We start from the raw sequence: 21587 nt of genomic DNA on the forward strand, positions 1-21587 counted from the left end.
GTAAAAAGGACAGATTTCATACTAAGTACTATTAAAATGTGGAATTAGTAAAATAATGACACATCATTGTTTGGCATTCACATCATAAACCTGTCTTGCTGTCTTTACAGGCTATAAAGTACATAGTGACAGGAAACTCTACACAGTTTCTCTGATGATTGGATGGGAGGAATTTTTGACCTTGGAAAGTGGAGATGACGTTGCTATGGAAACTCGTATTTCTGCTACCACTCATGAACTGCTTTGCAGGTAAAGTGTTCAGTTATTACTGTTATGAAATTGATTGATGAGCATATAGCAGCATATTTTATTTCTAAAAGGAAATGCATGTACGCAGGCAACAAGGCTAATCTACACAAACCATTTGGTTCAGCACCTTGTCATTGAGATGTCACTTGCAGTTACGGAGTTCTCCAAATACTATCTGTATCTGAGGCAGCCATAGCTTTTAGGCTGGGACCTCAGCACACAGTTATTTGGAAAGAGGTCACATGTAACTCAGTGTGGCTTGTTTCCCAATAGCTATGTGTAGGGTTGCAGTGTTGGTGATCTTAGACGCACCTTTAGCAGTGCTGGCAAGTATGCAACTTCCTCTTGTTGTTGTTATTGTTGTCATTTTGACTTAGAGTGCTAGAATATTCTCTGGGTAATGTACAATGTAGTTATTTCCCTTCAGTTGAACTGGATACTCATTTTACCAACGTCAGAAGGATGAAAGGCTGAGTCAACCATGATCCGACTACCTGGATCCTTTCGGATTGAACTCAGGTTGTGAGCAGAAGCTTGACTGTAGGACAGCAGTTCAACTATTGTGCCAGGGAGCTCTTACTGTTTGTTGAGTCAGATCAGGATGACCTTTTGAAAAGCCATTGCATGTCATATATAAATAATAAATGCTTCTTTCATTCAGAAAAAAGAAACCGCAAAACATTTCTCCTCACCTATGAGACAGGGAGATATTTCCTGTTGAGATTTCTCATATTTGTGGGAATGATTTTTTTCAGCCACTTGCAGAGTTTTTAACACAATGATAGCTACTGCCTTGTTCACCTGGACTATAAAAACCTTTACATTGAGTTATTTGCATCTTTCTGAAAAATCAGCCAATCTTTTTGTGCTTGCTGTATGCATATGCTTTGCTTCACAAAAGTTAAGGCAGTGGTTTGATACTGAACAGAGATGGGCACCAGAAACATTTGTATGAATTGTAAAAGCCTCAGTTCAAAAAGGCAGCCTTGTTTCATTCTCACACCGGAGACAAAAATATTTCTCATGGAGAGTAAATTCATTGACAAGGTGTCCCAATTAAAAAAAAATTGTGAGGATGTTTCATATGCCTAATATTGAGCAGATAATGTATACAGTGGTGTCCCGCATAGCGAGGTTAATCCGTTCTGGATTAACCTTTGCTATGGGAAAACATCGTTAAGCGGGACGGGGAACCCCATTGGAACGCATTAAACTTCATTTAATGCGTTCCAGATGGGCCCAAAACTCACCGTTCTCCAATGTTTTCCCATGTTCCGGTGGCCATTCTGGGTGTCCCGGCGGCCATTTTGGGTGTTCCGGCGGCCATTTTGGGTGTTCCAGTGGCCATTTTGGGTGTCCCGGTGGCCATTTTGGGTATCCGGTGGCCATTTTGGAACCGCCGAACACCTGTTCCCCCATCGTAATGCGAGCATGCCCTTGCATTAGCGATGGGGAAATCCGCATCACAATGCGGATTCATCGTTCAACGGTGCGCTCGTTATGCGAGGCACCACTGTATCTTTGGTAAACAAGATAATGGCTGATACAGAAGAATAAAGAGATTAAAAACCTTGAGGACAAGTGTTGGTGGTATCTCTTTATTACAGTAGTTCCCAACCTTGGGTAACCCTGGCGTTCTTGGACTGAAACTCCCAGAAGCCTTCACCACCAGCTATGTTGCCCAGGGTTTCTGTGACTTATCGTCCAAGAACACTTAGGTTCCTCAAGCTTGGGAACCACTTGCTCTATTAAATCACAAACATATGAAAAAACTGAAGCTAGATTTGAATTCCAGAGGAGTCTACATCAGGCTGGGCATTACAGAGCTGAGAATGGTAAAGAACAGAGATGGGCACAAACGTGTGCTCTCCACCTTCCCAGCTGGATCCTCCAGTTACCAACCAGTACACATTCCTCTCCTCCTCCTCTTTGGCTGTTTGACTAGTCTCTGGCAGGAGCATGGGCTTCCCTGCCCTGCCTTCTTGGCTGATCAACCACTCAGACAAGGAGGCAGGAGAGGCAAACCCATGCTACTGCTGGGGACTGGTTGAAAAGTCAAAAAGAAAGACGAGAGGAGTGTGCACCAGCTGGTGAGTGGGTCATTGGCTGGAGAGAGAGGGGAAGGGAACACTCGGCACCTGTGGTGCCATGCCTATGAGTTGGCATGAAAATATGAACCAAGGTTTGTGCCCATATCTAGCACAGAAGAGACACAGATGTTCCAAAATCCATGGCCATATATATGTGTGAACCAGATTTCCATATTCAAAATATGATGAAAATTTCTGCAAGATCATAAGCTAAATGCAGCTGGTGATTGTTTCATAGTCTAATAGAGGTACTACACATTCTTTACGTACAGTAAAATGTCTACTAATGTTTTCAAATTGTGATATTTGGAGACGGAACTCACTCCTTTTCTGGCTGAATTGGGTGTTAGTAGTTGCAGGGGTTTCTTCTTATTTGGAAATAGTTATTTTGCCAGTTTAACAGAGATTAACAGTGCTATCAATTATCTGAAACAGTTTATCAGAGCCTCTGAGATTAGTCTTTGCATATTTCTGCACAATAGAAAAATTGTTGTTTAGTTGCATTGATTAATAAAAATAGTAAAAGCATTTGATGTGTGGTTTGTATCTTTGTGATCAATCAGCTTATCATTCAGTGCTTGCTGTGCATTGTGCCCTTAGCTGCAAAAAGGGTAAAGGCAAGTTGTTGTTGTTGTTTAGTCATTTAGTCATGTCTGATTCTTTGTGACCCCCATGGACCAGAGCATGCCAGGCCCTCCTGTCTTTCACTGCCTCCCGGAGTTGGGTCAAATTCATGTCGGTTGCTTCGATGACACTGTACAACCATCTCATCCTCTGTCGTCCCCTTCTCCTCTTGCCTTCACACTTTCCTAACATCAGGGTCTTTTCCAGGGGGTCTTCTCTTCTCATGAGATGGCCAAAGTATTGGAGCCTCAGCTTCAGGATCTGTCCTTCCAGTGAGCATTCAGGGTTGATTTCTTTTAGAATGGATAGGTTTGTTCTCCTTGCAGTCCAGGGGACTCTCAAGAGCCTCCTCCACATAGATATGACAAATTGAGGAAACAATGACAGGATTATAAACCATCTGCAACCTCAATCTCAAACTAGAAGCAAGATCTCTCAAAGGAGGTGGAGCATATTCTGGATGCTGTCTAGCCATACTGAGATGGCCACTCTTGATGGAATTATAGCAACCTACATATTATGCTTTTAGGAGGTTTGGATGGGAGAGAATTTGGGGTGAATGTCAATCACATAGTTTAAAACAGCAAAGCAAAGTATACAGGCTATACATTGCCCCCTACCCCAGCATGCTGCGTACTTATTTTACCAAACTCAGAAGGATGAAAGGCTGAGTGAACCTAAAGCCAGCTACCTGAGATTGAACCACAGGTTCTGAGCTCAGTTTTGGCTGCAGTACAGCAGTTTAACCACTGCACCACAAGTAGCAGCAATTGTTCTCCCTCAGATTGCTTTTCCTGCCTTTTTCTTTTACTCAGTCACTGTTCTGAGTCAGTTAGCAATGTTAGTGTTTTCTGAGTTAGAGAGTATTAGTCAAGGAGTCAACAGTTACAGTTTGAGTGAAGTGTTTATGTTAGCAGTCAAAATAATGAAGTTATCCAATTAAGATACGCTATGTAACTAGCAAACATATTTGTTTGTATTCTGATATATACACTTTTTGTGAGTAAAAAAAAAAACTTAAAAAAAATTTCTTTCTCAACACCACAGTCTATGACTGAATCTATTGAGACTATATAACCAGTTAAGGTAAAACAAAATAACAATAAGGGCTGGTATATTTGAGGGGGATTTCCAGTGTAGTGGATAGAGTGCTAGACTAGATCTCTGGAAAAGAGTTCAAATCCCCATTCAGCCATGGAAACTAACTAGGGGAGAAGAACTGGCAAAACCATTCCTTAAATATCTTACTTACCTTGAAAATTTTATTAGAGTTATGATAAGTCAATTCTGACTTACTGGCACAGAACACACATATTCAAGGGAGATTTGTAATTATTAAAATCTGCTTTGTGGGTCCTTGTATAGATTTTTTTCTCTGCTGTGTAGTGTGAGGTTTTAAGTCAGCAATTTCCACATATTCTGCCCAATAACTCTAACCTAGCATCTCACTAATTTCCAGATTTCCTGACATCCATGAGTTTTGGATAGGACTTTGGAGCCTCACAGTTATCAAGTGCCTTTCTGAACCCATGCAAGTAAAGTAGAAGCTGAGGAGGCACATTATTTTCATTGCCCCCTCCCCCTTTTGCAGAGTCTTATAATTGGGCCTCGCTCATGGATGAGAGAGAGGAATTAATCTACACTACTTTCAGGCCTGGCACTGAATTTTATTCTGTTTGTAGCTATGCCTCTGACCTAGACATCATGAATTTAACATGAAGGATCTGTGGAGGTGCTGCTCTACCATGTTGATACCTCTGTCCTATTTGCTCTGTTCTGTGGTCATCCTGCAAACACACAAATGCCCCTGATTAAGTTTATTTGTCTGAAGGCAATGCACATTTCTGCTTATTGTGTATAGACCATCCACTTTATCTCTGAAGGCAGGGATACCTAGAAAAGGACATAGCAGAAAATCTCCATTAGAGATGGTGAAAAAGATGCACCCAAAATTTATAACTGATGCAGTCTAAGGATAATATCAATAGGCAGTATCCTAGATTGTTTGGCTGCAATGATTACTTCTGAATACAATTGCTGGGGCATGGAGCAAGGAAGGGCTTATCTCAGAGTAATATAGCCTCCCAGATACCACATGGCAGTGATTTCTTGGTGATGGCATAAAAGTTGTTTAATTCCCTTCTGCTAAGTATCTAGTAGTCTCTACAAACCCTAATTTTCAAGTGCAAGTTTTTGAGGAATATTAAAATGTTCAATAGAGTCTCTGTTTCTGCTTGATGGTACAGCTTTTATCATATTTTTGTAAATATTTATAGTTTATGATCTGAGGGATTTGTAATTTGTGAATTTCGCTATGTAATTTGTGCAAAAAATGTCCCAAACTTATCTCATCTTTTAAAACTCCTTTGTTTTTACCTGCAAAAATTAGAAAAGTTAAAAAATTAAAATCTTGAGATTCTGATGATGCAGAAAAATTGAGCTAGTCAGGATGGGATTTTTTTTTCAGACTACAAACATCATAATTCTCTATTCTGGGACTTATATGTACCTTATGTAGACCAAAATGTGGTTCACCCCCCCCCCAAAAAAAAAGACCTAAATTAGAAGGCTCTGAGGCTTAGCTAGGCCTATCTCCCCTCATGCTTTTTGTTCCTGCCTCAATTCTAGATAGGATCTTCCTTTTTTTAGCAAGAAGCTTGGGCGGAGCTAGGCCTAACTACGCTCCAACGCCTAATTTAGCCTTTTAGTCCAGATATCTGGAAGTTGAGTCATGACAACTGGACTTCCTTCTTATTAGGTTGAAACATTTTGCTACTCATCCAAGTAGCTTCTTCAGTCTGAGGAAAGTTGGTAGGATACCCCTGATATATTCTCCACATTGGTTTCACTTCCCCCTGGTCTGAATAGGCTCATTAGAAGGACAAAGGACTGGAAATGAGTGAAAATCCCACTTCTGCAGTCCTTCTCTACCCATTGTCATGGGTAATTAATAGTCATTAACATTGGTCTTTCTGGTGGGCATGGTCCTCCTGATCTTTATGAGGACAGATGAAAGGGAAGCGTGATAAATAGGAGACAGATTGTATCTAAGAACTCTACCCCTTGTTGAATGCACATATATGGCCTCTCTGACCCCTCTATCAAACCAGTATCTTCTTGGTCCCAAATGAGTACATCTTGGTCATCGAATGAGTCAAACAAAGGAACACTGCTGATTGTGGTCCTGAGTCATTGCCCCTTCTGTGTTGGGCCATTCTCCGTTTAGTGGCTGTTTGGTTTCTCCAATGTAGAGCTCCTCTTTGCATTGGACCACATATACTATGTTCCTCCTGTTGTGTTTTGGTGTGAGGTCTTTTGGGTCGATGAACCTCTGCCTTAGTGTGTTTGTGAGTTTGAAGTGCTCGGGTATGTGGTGTTTACCAAAAATCCTTTTGAACTGTTGCGTCGGAACATTGCCTTGTTGAAGGCCCATTTTGGATATCCACAGGCCTTAAGAGCTCTCTTCAGATGTCTGTCTTCCTTCTTCTTGGCTTCAGTGGAGGTAGGGATGTTTCTTGCTCTGTGGTTTAGTGACCTGATGGCCCCTGGTTTGTGTTGTAATGGGTGATGAAAGTCAAACTGCAGGTATTGATCAGTGTGTGTAGATTTTCTGTAGATTCCTATTCCTACGCTGCCATTGGATCCTATGGTGACTGCACAGTACAGAAAAGCCAGTCGGTTGTCTTTGGTGTCTTCCCTGGTGAACCTGATATTTGGGTCCACTGCATTTATGTGGTCTGTGAGGGCCCGCACTTCCTGAATCTTTATCTTCACCCAGGTGTCATACACATACCTGAACCAATGGACTGGAGTCATCCCCTGGAAGGTGTTTAGTGCCTTCTTTTCCACTTCTTCCATGTATAAGTTGACAATAATAGGCAACACCACTTCCCGCTCATGCAGATTTCCTCTTCTGCTGCTTGACAACATAATTCTGTGGGGCCCCTTCCAATGTGTCTATTCCTGAACAAAAAGAAGTGCATCTAGGAACTTTCCACCCCATCTTAATTCAGGGGATTTAGTTTGATCCTGAACTTTGGAGGACTGGTGGACTAAGAGCAAATGACATGGCTCTGATTGAGCCCAGGGAACATGAACCTATTTGGTTGTGTATACCTAATACTGTTGAAATGCTTGTAAGTGTTGTAAGATCTGAACAAGAGATAACCATGCAGCCAACAGATACTGAGTGGCATGGCTCCTGGGGACCGTGAGAGAGCACTACCGGGTGGGAGGACAGCATACCCAGTTCTCCTTCAAGTTATCCTCCCACCGCCCACCCAATTTTGCAGCAGACAGTTGCACATACCTTTCTTGTACTAATCAAGAATGGTGTCTGTGTTCTATGGAAATGAGTAGAAAACATGTCATTGATTGTAAAGATCTCTACTGCACTCCAAACACTTTAAATAGGTACTGATCTCTGCATGAACAGTTCAGATGAAAGATACAGTCCTTTCATCCATTAACATCACACTGACTTTTATAGGGTCATTATGCAATCCCTGGGTGAAGCCTTTTCTCTGACGTGTGCCTCTAACTAATGCACTGAACTTGTTATACTTCAAAAATACGGGTCTCACCATAGTCATATTCTCATGATGCAATTATGCTAATTATGCCGAGTACAACAGATTCTTAAATTAATCATACAATTCATGACTCAGCAGCTGTATTTTCAGTGAAGAGTGAAACAGAAAAATAATGCAAAGTATAGTCTGGAGGAGTTGGCAGAACGACACATGCTGCCTTCGGGACTCCAGCTCCGGATTTTGCCTCGAGGTTAACTCCCAACTCCTGCGACATTGCTGGAACCAGTTGTATTGGCTCTTGCCTTTCCATTGGATCATTTCAGCAATGTGGAGAGGGGGGATCTGCTGCTTGGGTAACAGCCTATCCTCCATATTACCTTACCCGGGCTTCATGCTCTGGAGAGGACACTCCTCGATTCAGAGCATGTTACCATAGTCTCTTGAGACTGAAGGATGCCTATGCTATGCTAAAAGTCTGGAGGAAACTAAAACAAATGGGAGAATATTTTTCAACATGTGTCTAGGCAAAATTGAAGATTTTCTTCTAACTGAATGTGGAATAATTTAAGCAGGCAATTAATTGAATTATGGTATGTGTTGTAATAGAGTACCAATGACAGTGATCAGAAGCTATCAGAACAATGAAGAGTGATGGGTACACAGATGGGCTCATATGTTTTCCTTTGCTGTCTTTCCTAGATCCATTTTCCTATTGCTGCTCTTAGACTCTCTTCTTTCCTGCTTTCTTTGAGATTATTTCCTGCTGCTTCTTGCTCCTCAGTTAGCAAACTGGATGCCAGTAGACCTAAATGCATACAACTCACTACTATGGATGACTCTATATTTAGACTTCTTTATCTTCCTGTACTATCCATCAGTAGACTCTGAATGTAGATGGGATACAAACCTATTCAGTTGTAACCTATCTTGTTTTACCAGTATACGTAGTTAGGGAGAAGTAACTATCTCCTTCATTCTCCATCACCATTTTGCCACAGGGAGACAAAAGTGATTCAGGAGCAAAGGATCTTGCTCATGTGACTAGGATTTCCTCCTTTTTTAGATATGCCACTCTCCACATGGATAAAGTGATGACAAGGGGGCAGGGAGGAGTTAGTTGCTCCTGTTCAAATACAGTGGGTAGGTGAATACTGTACTGAATAAATATTGTGTATGAGCATCTCAGCCTGTCAAGATGAATACACTAAAGTCATCAAACTTTAAAAGAAATATCTGTGTCAGGACATTTTATTTAATCCATTAAATTATTCATCAGCGAGTTCCTCTGTGTTAAACAGGACTTATTCCCAGGGAAGTAGCCATAGGACTCCATACTTAAGAGGTATAAGATGCTGTGGTTCTTGGTTGGATCCCAAGCCACAGAATGGAACTTCCTTTGCCTGAGCTGAAGTCTGTATTTTGGTCAGAATAAAAGGAATTGTTAAGAGAGAAAAAAAAGTGTTTTTGACTCTTGGAAAATAATTGCATTATCATAGAAGTAGAATAATGAGATAAAAAATAAGGTGCAGTAAGTCTTCCAAGAATATTTTAATTCAATTAACAAGCTGGGGTTTTTCCCTGAGAAATGCACATCTCATTAAACTAACATTCCCTTTTCTTCTCGTTTTCCCAAAGAGCATTTTTTTCATGTCTCAACAACTCTTTTTTGCCTATGCTAAGACAAATTAATAATGTATACATGTTTAATGACATTGGAAGGCAAAAGAAGGGCTTCCATCTTTCTCCTCTCCCTTGAACCCCAGTGCTATTTAAATGAGCTAATCTGATGTAAACATATAACCTGAGGCAATGAGCATAATAAAGATAAAGTCTGAGATCATTATTTGAAAAATCTGAATGTTTGCAACTAGGATTCATCATGTCTTGTTTCTTTCCACTGTTATTAAAATGGAAATGCTGCTTATACATTAATATTGCATAGGAGAAAGAAACCTTTTTGAGAATAAGAATCTCAACAGAATCACGGCAACTGATGCCAAGAGACAAGTTGAGGCGGAGTTTAAGAGGAAAATATTTTATCTTCCATATTCCTATTCCCCCAAAGGTCTAAATAAAACATACAAAAACTATGCATTATGTTGATTCTGCCACATCGCAAAAGCTCCATAAACCAGTAAAGCTGTTTTATATGATCCATGTAGACCAGAGGCAGACAGCTTAGAGTGGGTAGAAGCAAATTTTTCAGATTGCCAACCATCCCAGGAACCACAGTTCATGAGGACATGGATGAATATGGAAGGACGTAACTAAAAGACTAGGCAACATATTTTTTTTCTATGTAATACAATAGTTAAACAATGTAAGGACTGCTACAGTGCAAATACGTATTTGGTAAGTATAAAACAAACACATAATGAATTGATTAAATGTAAAGGTAAAGATAAAGGTTGCCCTTGACAATTTTGTCCAGTCGTTCCCAACTCTAGGGGGCGGTGCTCATCTCCGTTTCCAACCCATAGAGCTAGAGTTTGTCCGCAGACAATCCTCCGTGGTCACATGGCCAGTGCAACTTAGACACAGAACGCTGTTACCTTCCCATTGAGGTGGTACCTATTTATCTACTAGCATTTTTGCATTTTGAATGCTTTTGAACCACTAGGTTGGCGGGAGCTGGGACAAGCGACGGGGGCTCACTCCGTCGCATAGATTTGATTTTACGACTGCAGGTCTTCTGACCTTGCAGCACAGAGGCTTCAGTGGTTTAACCCACAGCGCCACCACATCCCTCATCATTGATTAAATGAGGCACACGTAATTAAAAGATAAACATGTGATTTTTTAAAATTAGTTTAAAAATTAACTTTTCAACATCAATTCATATTTCTTTACAACCTGCAAATTTATTTTTATATATTATATCTGTATATATATTTGCATTCGTATTCATATACGAATGCAAATATCCCCCCACAAGTGGAAATTATTGTGCTGTTGTCCGCAATGGATTAGCCACTCGTGGCAGGAGGTGGGATGACAAGCCTCTCTGCCAGGTTGCAGAGTGGCTAATCCATTGTGGACAAAAGTGCAATAGGAAGGTTCCGTTGGGCAGGCATCCATGGCGGAACGATGAGTGGACAGTTATTTCCACCTGTGGGGAGATATTTGTATTTGTATATGAATACCTCATCTCTAATTATATATCATTATTTTTAAAACTATTTAAATTGTCAACATATGCATTTTATGTAGTAAGTCACTAAATCTTGCATCAGGTCTAAATTCCTTTGAAGGAGACAGACACAGCAGCACCAGTATCATGGACTTCAGTCTAGATGGGTGGGGTATAAATAAATAAATGAATGAATGAATGAATGAATGAATGAAATCCCAGGTCCATGATTCTGTGATGCACAAACAATTACGTAACCAGTGATATACGAAAAAAAGGAAATGAGCAGGGAGTGTCCAGTTAAGAAGAAAGGGAGTCTCAACAGTGGAAGTGCTGCAGTGAGACTGGAAATTCCTGAGATGGGATGAAGAAAACAAAGTTTTTTCAAAATTCTGGAATTACCCACCCTCTTTGTATTTAGTAGAGGCTTAGGTAGTTACTTTGGGGTCACCAAGGAATGTCCCTCTGTTTTCTCTAGTGGGGAATAAAGGATATGAGAGCATTGTGTTTTTGATAAATGTCACAAAGGTACTTAGCTAATTTGGTCACATTTGGTTAACATAAGAAATTGTGTTTTTGAGCTTTAGTTTACATTATTTTGATCACTTGGTCTCTTTTGGCAAGTTTGAGGGGGGATTCTATCAAGATAAGAGTTTGGTACACACCTATAGGCACTTTTGGAGTGACTAGCTGTTTCAGAGTCTTGCAGGTCAGGGCTTCAATGTCTGGAGTGGGATAAGGATTACCTTTTTACCAACTTGAACCACCTACCCATTTTTGAAGCCCTGAGTGAAAATAGTTTCAAGTTGGCCAGTGTGAGTTGCCTGTGAGATTTCATGTAGGATTATAGCCTAAACTAGATGATAGCAGATGTTTGTTTGTTTGTTTGTTTATTGGATTTCTATCTTGCCGATCTAAACCAAATGTCTACTTTGGGCGGTTTACACATTTAAGAACAATAAAACAAACAAAAAAACATATATTATAGGTCCAAGATGGCGAAGTATAAGAAATTATGACATGGGAGGAGGGAAAGGCTTCCCAAATAGCCAAGTCTATTCTTGAAAACACCAGAGAGGGAGCCAGGTGGATCTCCACTGGCAAGTTGTTCCAAAAGCGAGGGCCACTGCTGAGAAGGCCATATTCCTCATCCTTTCCCTCTGGACCTCCCTCAGCATTAGGTCCTTCAACTGCCCGGCCTGGCTGAAACGAGTGACTCCGGCAGAACTGGGTGGGAGGCATTCTTCCAGATATCGAGGTCCTAAACCATTTAGGGCTTTATATGTAATCGTAAGAACTTTGAAATCAACGCAGAAACGAATGGACAGCCAATGCAAGGCGGCCAGCGTGGGGGAAATATGTTGGTACCTTTTCACCCCATAAGAAGTCTGGCCCCCACATTTTGTACCATCTGAAGTTTCCGTGTCAGCTCAAAGGCAGCCCCACGTAGAGCGCATTACAATAGTCTAATCTTGAGACTACGAGTGCATGGACGAAAGTGGTGAGTGCCCCCACATCAAGATATGGATGCAGCTGGGCAAGCCACCAAAGGTGGAAATGTGTGGAACAAACAACTGACGACACCTTGTTCTCCATGGTGGGCACCGGGTCCAGATGTACATTCAAACTGTGAACCTCACTCTTGGTGGTAAGAGTCACACACACACACCCCAAAGGAAAGGGAGTTTCCCAGACCACTTATGTCTGGGACACCCACCCAAAGGACCTCCATCTTACCCAGATTCAGCCCCAGTCCATTCACTTGCATCCATTCACCTGCATTCATATGTACAGATATCTGTACACTTCCTCGTCCACAGTGATGTTTAAATAAATGTGGCTCCATCTAAACCTATTAGTTGTGTTTTGCCTCTTTATTAATTTCTATGACTGCAACAGAGGTAGCAAAAGAGTGAGGATTCAACAGAGATAGACATCCTGACTATAGACTGAATGTGTTGTGCTCTTTGTGGAAGGTGAAAATATTGGCTTTGTAGTAGACGAACTGAAACCGAGATACTAGTTAATTGTTTGGATATAAGATCATTCGTTTGTTTTTATTAAAATTCTTTGATTTCTTAGATAGATCAATCTGGAAGATTACTGATCTAATAGTTGGACCCCATATTGTAATTGCTTCATGATGGAAACTTGTTAAGGCACATGCAATGGGCAAAAGTAGCAGGAAGGTTAATATGAGGCTGCATCCAGCTTAGCATTTAGTCGGTTTGTATACATGCTGGAGGAAGGGAACAGGGAGAAAATTACTGTGATTCTTCCTTCCCTGTTGTCCCTGCCTGATAGAAAACCTATACTAATCAGATGAAGGAGCCCTCTGGAGAGTCAAGATAAGGAATGGCAGGAGGGAGAATAAGTGAATATTCCCTCTCTGCCCACATCCTCCACCACAGAGTTTCTGCTGGATGCCAACAGAGCCCTCCTATTCCTATCATAACCCATCTGGATCCAATCCAGTGTTTATTCTGTAGAAACTGATTTAAATGTAGAAATTTGTTTCTGAGGTCTCTTATTATTCAATGACATTTATAGTTTGGATGCTGAAAAGTTAATGTCTAACAACTTTAAGAATTGCATTTCAAATTCATCAAAAGCTATACATCTAATAGTAGGAACCTTGTGGTACAGTGGTTAAACTGTAGTACCGCAATGAAGATTCTGCTCATGATATTGGGCTCAGGTTGACTCAGCCCAGTGAGTGGGGTGGTATACAAGCAGCACAGTTTTGCTTTGCTTTGCTTTAATAATTCTCCCTACCCCACCCCATCCCATTAGATAGCTGAGAGACAATTCTTGACATCCATTTGTTGGAATTTCAATAGGATGTCTAGCCTTAAGGTTGGAGAAGAATTCAAATTGCTAACTACTGGACTAAATTGAAATGCCAGCTGTCAAGCTACAGGAAATGTTATTGGCAATGATAGGGATACAGGTTGAGGAAGTGACATACCAGGTTCCCACATGCTTCTTAAACCGTCATTTTCTAAAATTGCATGCTGACCAGAGTGCCATCCTGTCTCCAGGAATAGAGAGGGTGAAATTCTCAGTTTTGCTTTCTTTGACATGTATTATGTTTTGTTTTGTTTTGTTTTTAAATCTCATCTTCCATTTTGTTTATGAAGACTTCCAGATTTTGATAATACTTAATAACAGCAAAAAAGGGACAACATGAAACGTGTGGCCATACTTGCCGGTCAAATTTAATAAATTCAGCTCAAGTTGCTTGAAGAGGACCCTTCCTACTTGCCTGCTTTGTAACTGTGAAGCAGTCTGCAGCTGAAAATACAGACTAAAATAAAAACTGAATTAGCCCAGTAGATTCGTCTGGGCCTCCTCCACTAGCTACTCCTCTTTACTTTCCTCCTTTTAAGCCTGGCTACTGTGCAAAGACCAGTGTCTTCTTCACACACACTCTTGTTCTGCTGCCCTCAGGATCTCTGTGTAGCTCCAACTCCCAGTGTCATCAGTTATACTGTGGTGCCCCGCATAGCAACGATAATCCGTGCAGCAAAAATCATCGCTATACAGATTCGTCGCTATGCAAAAAAGCCCATAGGAATGCATTAAAACCCGTTTAATGCGTTCCTATGGGCAAAAAACTCACCTTAATGCAAAAATCCTCCATAAGGCCACCATTTTCGCTGCCCGGTAAGCGAGGAATCTGGACAAAAACACAGCGGGCGGCCATTTTATTTACCCGGCAGCCATTTTGGAACCACCGATTAGCTGTTCTGAAAACATTGCTATGCGAAAATCGGTAAGCGAAACAGCTTACTGATCATCGCAAAGTGATATTTTACCATTTAAAACATTGCAATGCGATCGCAAAAAATCATCGCTATGTGGTTTTGTCGTCAACCGAAGTGCTCATTAAGCGAGGCACCACTGTATATATACTGGGTCCTATGGCAGTAACACAATGGCAAGTATGGTTTACAAAAGAAAACAAAGATTATTTTTTATACCGGCTGAAGATGGTATTAAAATTATAGAGATAGAGAATATATCTTCTCTGGAAAATTCTCTGAGAGTTGGAATCCAAAAAGTTAATTTTACCACCTCTGGTAAATTATATCACACACACACCCCAGCACAAAAACACTTAGGGCTGAATCACATGTAAAAAAAGAACCCCATTTATACCTATCCTTTTCATACCACTATTGTACCAATACATTTTTTCAGTGGTCACATGGTAAATATATTGTCAGGAGTGATCAAAACATTTTTAACTGCATCAATTCATTTTGTTAGTTTCAACCATTATAGCAGGCTACACTGCTCTTTAATTTTAATCAATTTAATTTTAATCAAGTCATGTGAAGAGCAGGGTTTTAAAAAGAGAGTGTAGACACTCCTTTCTTTACCATTCAAAAGCAGGAAATATCTCTTGTTCTAGTCCTCTTCCTTGTGCAAGTGTCTCCTTTGAGCTGTCAAATTCTGAGCAATGTATTCATGTTGTTTTCACTAATAATAATAATAATAATAATAATAATAATAATAATAATAATAATAATAATAATAATAATAATAATAATAATAATAATAATAATAATAATAATAAAATTTATTGTCATTGTAAGTATATACACAGTATACCATACAACGAAATTCACAGACACCCAGAGACCAGACACATGCACACACATAACATTCCCCAAACACTCCCCACCCATTAGAAGTCCCCCACTAAAAATACAAACATCTTCACTAGTGGTAACTACTACTAACGAAAATAAGCAGCTTACTGATATTCCTTTAAAAAAAGAATTAAAAGGGTACAAGCTCAGTGGCCATGAAGTGGCCACAGCACCCAAAAACCCAACTCATTTGCAAAGGAAATAAATCTACAATAAATCTTCATTCCTTATTGTTTCAGCATCCATACATGCTGAAACAATAAGGATTGAAGTGATTTATCATCGGTACAATATTAAACAATGAGGGGAAAATAAACCGCTTGTCAGGCAAATGAATCAATGTTGGCTGTGCATGAGGGGTGGGGCTACAAACAGCGAGGCAGCAAGGGAATTTGGGCTCTCCAGATTCCTGCTGCTTGCCGTGAATCCAACCCCCCCCCCGAGAAATTGGGGAAGAAAGGGGCAGCCAGGAGAAGCTCCTCTTGGTCGTAGGAGCGTGGGGTTTTTCTGGGGGTGGTGGAAGGCAACCACCTCTTTAGATTACCCTTTCTCCAGACAAAGGATTCCGTCGATGCCATGTTTTATGGCTGTCCCAGCTGTAAGCCCCGCGGCAGGAGGGGAAAGCAAGAGAATGTTATAAAGGACTGAACCAACAGAACTAATCAGTTCCAACATCTTGTGAGTATAAAATAAATAATCTCAAACGGCTGGACAGTGTAATCCTGAAGTGGCAAACAGGCTCTAGCCTGGGAAAAAACTTTTTTTTTCACTGTGTCACACCTGAAATAGAGAAGCAGATAATTTATTATTTATTTATTTATTTATTTATTGGACTTGTATACCGCCCCATAGCGCTACAAGCACTCTCCGGGCGGTTTACAATTTTAATTATACAGGCTACACATTGCCCCCCCCAGCAAGCTGGGTACTCATTTTACCGACCTCGGAAGGATGGAAGGCTGAGTCAACCTTGAGCCGGCTACCTGGGATTTGAACCCCAGGTCGTGAGCACAGTTTTAGCTGCAGTACAGCGTTTTAACCACTGCGCCACTTTCGTTTTCTGCTCCCTGTAAGAGGTTAATTTACAACCAAAGCTATTTATCTGTTGAGGAACTGACTTTTATTGCTTAAATACCTTACAGCTGCCGGCCGTGAAAAGTAAATAAGCTAAATTGGGGAGAATCTTCATAACAAGGAATGTCTCTTTAAATGAGGTGGATACTTGGAAATTAGGAGACAGTTTTGAACACTCACCTTCCAAATATGGAAACTTTAACACAGGATATAGTAGCGGATATAGTAAATGTTTTCCACAACGTACAGAGGAACATTCTTGACCATCTGAATTTTCAGTTTGATGGGCTTAAGACTGTCCTCTCTGGGATGGAGGAAAAGATACAGCACTGGAACTTTTCGTCACAACAGATTGAAACAGAAATCATCACTACACAGTCGCAACAGTTTGAAGGGCTCAAGACTGTCCTTTTTGGGATGGAGGAAGGGATATAGCACTGGAACTTTTCATCACAACAGACTGAAACAGAGAACATCACTACACAGCCGCAAAGGAGAGAGACAAAGGAGGGGAAAGAGGCCCAGGTGGATGAGAGGTGTCCGAATTTGATGGGTGTTTATGCAGATCAAAGAATCGAGAAGGAAGAGTTGAAACATGATTACAAATTAGACATCCCTTGGCTCCAAATGGACTTGAAAATTGGGGAAATTTCAAATCAGAGAGAAAATAGCCTAATAGGTTTTTATAGGTGGCATTTTAAAACTAGAAAAAAAAGGAACTAATGTTTAATTTTGATGAAATATGAAATTGGGATATCATTGTAACACAATCAATCTATAATGTGAGAGATACATAACATACTTATTCTCTGAAATATTGATATCATGTGAAATTTTGATATAGAACTTTATATGTGCATAGATTAAAAATGGAAAGTAATATAGTGTAGGAGGATAATTAACGCCTTTATATAAAGATACTAAACACATATGAAGTATAATATGATTAGGTAGCCAATGTTAGATATGTTTTGTGTGGTTTTGCTTTGCTTTTGTTTCTCTAATGATGATGTTTATTGCTGAAATGTGGAGTTTTACATGATTGTAGTATTGATATTCTAAGAAATAATCGGTAGCCAAGGATGTAAGAGAAATAATTATTAGAATTAGTACAATTTTAGGACGAATGATATTTTGGAATTCTTATAAAGTAAGAAGGTTGGTGCAGTCAGTTTTTTTTTTAAATAATGGATAACATTGTATGGAAATGCTTCCCCCCTGCCTATATATGTGGGGGTTTGTCTGTTTGTATTTTTGATTTAGGTGTATTGTCTCTGTTTGTTTGTTTTTGTGTGTGTAGGGTTTGTAGAGATTTTTTTTTGTATGTAGGAAAAAAATCTAAATAAAATACTATTTAAAAATAAAAAAAAATGTTGGCTGTGCATCATGTGACAGAAAATTATGAAACTATCTAAAAAACATCCAAATCAATATAACTGGGGTTCTTTTTCCAGGTGCAATTGAGCCCTTCGTTACAGATTATATTTGATCAGCAATTTTCAACTACAGAGCTAAGTGCATACAAAAATAAGTCTGTTCCTCAATTCATGCACAATAAACTTATCCAGTAGTTATCATCCAGGTATATTCATCATAGGAAAAATGGTATGGTCTAGCTCCACTTTTTTCCATTTCCAGTTTGTTTGTTTGTTTGTTTGTTTGTTTGTTTGTTTGTTTACCTATTTGTGAAAGTTAGCATCTCTGAAATGGGGATCCTTTGTTCTTTATGAGAGTTTTTCATGTGAGTCACGAAGACCCTGGAAAATCAGGATCTGGACTCATTTTAAAACACAGTGGCTGTGAAAATGGAAACTGAGAAGGCATTACTAGAGTGTTCCTCTCTACCAATGGCAGGTGTGTGCAAGTAGATAATTACTGAATGGCTGCTGGCTGGATAGTACAGTGAGTTGGGTATATGGCCAAAAAGCCAGGGTTTGAGGGTTTCGTTCCCCCAATGTGCATTTCAGGAGAAAAGCCATCCTGCATAGCCTTAAGCAAGCTGCACAGTCCCAGAGAACCTCCAGAAGAAATGAATGGGAAACCATTTGCATCCATTCTATAACTAGAAAATGCTGAAAAGGGTCACTATAAGTCAGAACTGACTTGACAGCATACATATATTATTAACGGAATACGGCAAATCTCACTCATCTGTCTTCCCTGACTTGCCTCTCGAATGCCTGTTTTTTTATCCTCAATAATACTACGCTATTCAAAATTGAAACTTCCTTTCTATTTCTTGCAGTTAATTCCCATCAGTTTCTCTGTCAATCCTTCTATGCTTGTCAGCCACTTATATACACAAAGTCCTGGAGCTACTTGCCATGTTAATATATTATATTAAGGTGCAAACCCTTAGCAGTATGTATGCTACATCACAATTCATAATTCATGGCCAAATATACAGGAATTCAAATTCAGGTTTGAAAACAGTAAGCACTCAAAATATTCTCCCTGGATGGTTCACTTTCTCCTACATTCAAAATGCTAAAATCTTAAATTTGTTCCACTCTGCTTAAGATGAAACATCTGAATTTGGTAGTTTCTCACAAAAATGGATAAATAAAGAATTTTTTTAACAATTCCTGCACAGGGATCAGTGCCACTGCATTAAGCAGGGTTACTGTTGAGTAGCCATATACAACTGCATTGCAAGGAACCTTTTCAACCTGGTGTTTCCTTAAGGATTCAGAGCTCTTTCTTTCCCTCCCTTCCTCCCTGAATAGTAGTTCAAAAATTCTCTATGCTGCCTAGTAAGAATTACAATGGCTGTCTTCTGCACATATCTGAGGCACAATTAGAAATGTGCAACCACTAACCTTTTAAACTCTGGGGACAGCCAATCCATTTAAAATCGCATTGCTGCATTGCACTGGCACCACAATTGAACTTTGCTCACAGTTTATTTCAGAGGAAACTACCTAATTTAATATGAAATTCCCTTTGGTCCACAAACTGTATATGTTCAAAGGGAGGTTAAAGAATACTGGAGGTTTGTGGGTCATTTCTCTTTTTAATTTTGGGTTGAATTGATTTAGCTGTCAGAAAGATTGCATAGATACTTTTAAAAGTTAAGTGAAGTGTCTCAGATATTTCTTGACCCCCTTCCTTGAAGATATCTATACTAACGTCTTCTTGATAGACAAAGATTTGCTCCATGGACTTTGTTTGAAACTTTTCCAAAACCTTCAAATACTGATTATTTCATGACCATTCCAACAAGTTCCTTTACATAAGAGGAAATACATTTTTCTTCTGCCTAGTGAATTTTTATAGCCCCCCCCCCCTTTTAAATATAAAATAATTTCACCTCTGCCAGGGAAAGGCTTATTAACTTGGAAAAATGGCATTCGCTGGCAGTTTAGAAATAATTTATTGTTTTCATTTGGGTGCATAACAGAGGCAGAGAAAAATTTAGCTTGGCTTTTATTATTCCTTCTATAAACCTGGAACATACAAGTGAAACCTCAATTGCCTTTAAGAGGAGAAATAAATTTAAATAAATACATTTAAGTTCATCCTAACATCTTTAGGTAATGTGCAATTCACTTTTTTTAAAAAAAAACCCACCCTTCACCACTTATTCTTTTCTATTTTCAGGATAACAAAAATGGCGATTATTCATGTAGCTTTTCTGCCCTTTTATAAGTCTAATACAACTTACCCATACCTAAGAATGCTGAAATCCCTGTTTTCACACAATTGGCTCACATCAGTGGATGGTGAAGACAACAGGATGTCTTGACAATGAAGAGACAAGAAACGAATACCAGACAGTGCATGAGGGGCCAAAGTATTTTATCTAATTCATCATGATTGCCTTTTATTTGCCAGCAACCACACATTTAGTGTGGCATCTGGTTTGGTGTTACCACCATTGCTGGAAGTTTATGTCTGTGTTCAAATTTTTAAGGAATGTGATCAGGGAATCACCCTTTTAAGAACAAAGGTGACTGTGGAAATGCATCTCTTGCGCTAGAAGAAAACAATAATCTCTCTGGCTCCAGTTCAATAATTGTGTGTCACCAAGTTATTTCCAACTTAGGCTTTCCCTCCTGGAACTTTCTGGATATAAAGTATTCAGAAGCCATGTACCCATCCTTCCTTCTGGTGACATTCTGTAGAAGGTAGGTGGTAGGATTCATAACATCCTTATCCATAGCTATGCCTGCTGATTTTGGCTGGCCTCTCTCCAAGAAGGCACTGTTAGGATTTATACTCTTTCACCCAGTGAACTATAACTTAATTTTTGGTTCAGTTTTGCTGAGAAATAAATACATTCCTCAAATAAATATGATGGCATCAAAAATTAGGAAAAAAACCTCACAAACCCTTTTTAGGGCTATAGGACCCAGAATATCCCAGTGAGTCATACTGGGAGACCACAAATTATTCTCCTTCCCCATTGCTGGACAGTGTGTCTCACTTTAAAATGCTCTTATGTCTGATGAAGTGGATTTGTCCACAAAAGCTCACATTTAAAAACATATAAAAGTTAGTATCTAACATACCACCTTGTTTTTTTATTTTAATTTTTTATTTTGCCTTTACTTATAATCACTTAAAAATATTTAGTCAAAGTAGCAGAATGCCCTAAGCTGCACAGAGAGGAATAACTGATAAAGGCCCAGAGTTTTCCCTGAAAAGAAGAGGGATTTATTGGTAATGGAAAGAAAAAAGTATATCTCTTGGTAGATTGTTGTCAAGAATTCATTCATTCATCCATTCATTCACTTCCTTGCTTGCTTGCTTCCTTGTTTGCTTGCTTATTTGTTTTATATGTCACCTTTCTCCCAATAAAGTGATAGAAAACAAATACTGTTGTTATGTGCTGTCAAGTTGCCTCTGACTTACAGCAACCCTATGAGTGAATGACCTTGAGAATGTCCTGTCCTTAACTTGCCTTCTCAGCTCTCGTAAGACATACACAGCATGTTTTTCAACACCAGTGTGAAGCCACTGGGAAAATCATTTAGAGGTCTGGGTTACACAGCTAACACAGCGGTGGCCCTCTTTCCTTCATTTTAAATTATTGGGATGCTGTGCCACTTTTGAACTGGTGTATGAATATAGTTTTGGGACTAATGAAGGAGAAGGTGCAGAAACTTAACCCAGAACAAGTAAAGTTCTGATGAGTCAAGAGGTTGGTCGTTCTGGAGAGAGGTATCAATCCAGTTCTGGAAGGCATAAAGGACTAGTTGATCTTGGGAAAGTCTGACTCACTTCAAAG

The 21587-nt window shown here is 39.6% G+C and overlaps 1 protein-coding gene across 7 annotated transcripts in view; it reads left to right on the forward strand.

The window, feature by feature from the left end:
* CNTN6 (contactin 6) overlaps nt 1-21587 on the forward strand; it is a 300659-nt gene that overhangs the window by 62440 nt on the left and 216632 nt on the right. For all 7 annotated transcript variants that reach the window (XR_013541601.1, XR_012083493.2, XR_013541603.1 and 4 more), the window contains exon 2: nt 111-249. Coding sequence is in view for 1 of the 7 variants with exons in the window: in XM_020791024.3 (XP_020646683.3) it covers nt 195-249 (55 nt within the window). In the remaining 6 variants the exon portion in view is untranslated. The remainder of the gene's footprint in view (nt 1-110; nt 250-21587) is intronic.

Source organism: Pogona vitticeps, chromosome 2 (genome assembly GCF_051106095.1).
Source record: "Pogona vitticeps strain Pit_001003342236 chromosome 2, PviZW2.1, whole genome shotgun sequence".
In the NCBI taxonomy this organism is placed as follows: Eukaryota; Metazoa; Chordata; class Lepidosauria; order Squamata; family Agamidae; genus Pogona; species Pogona vitticeps.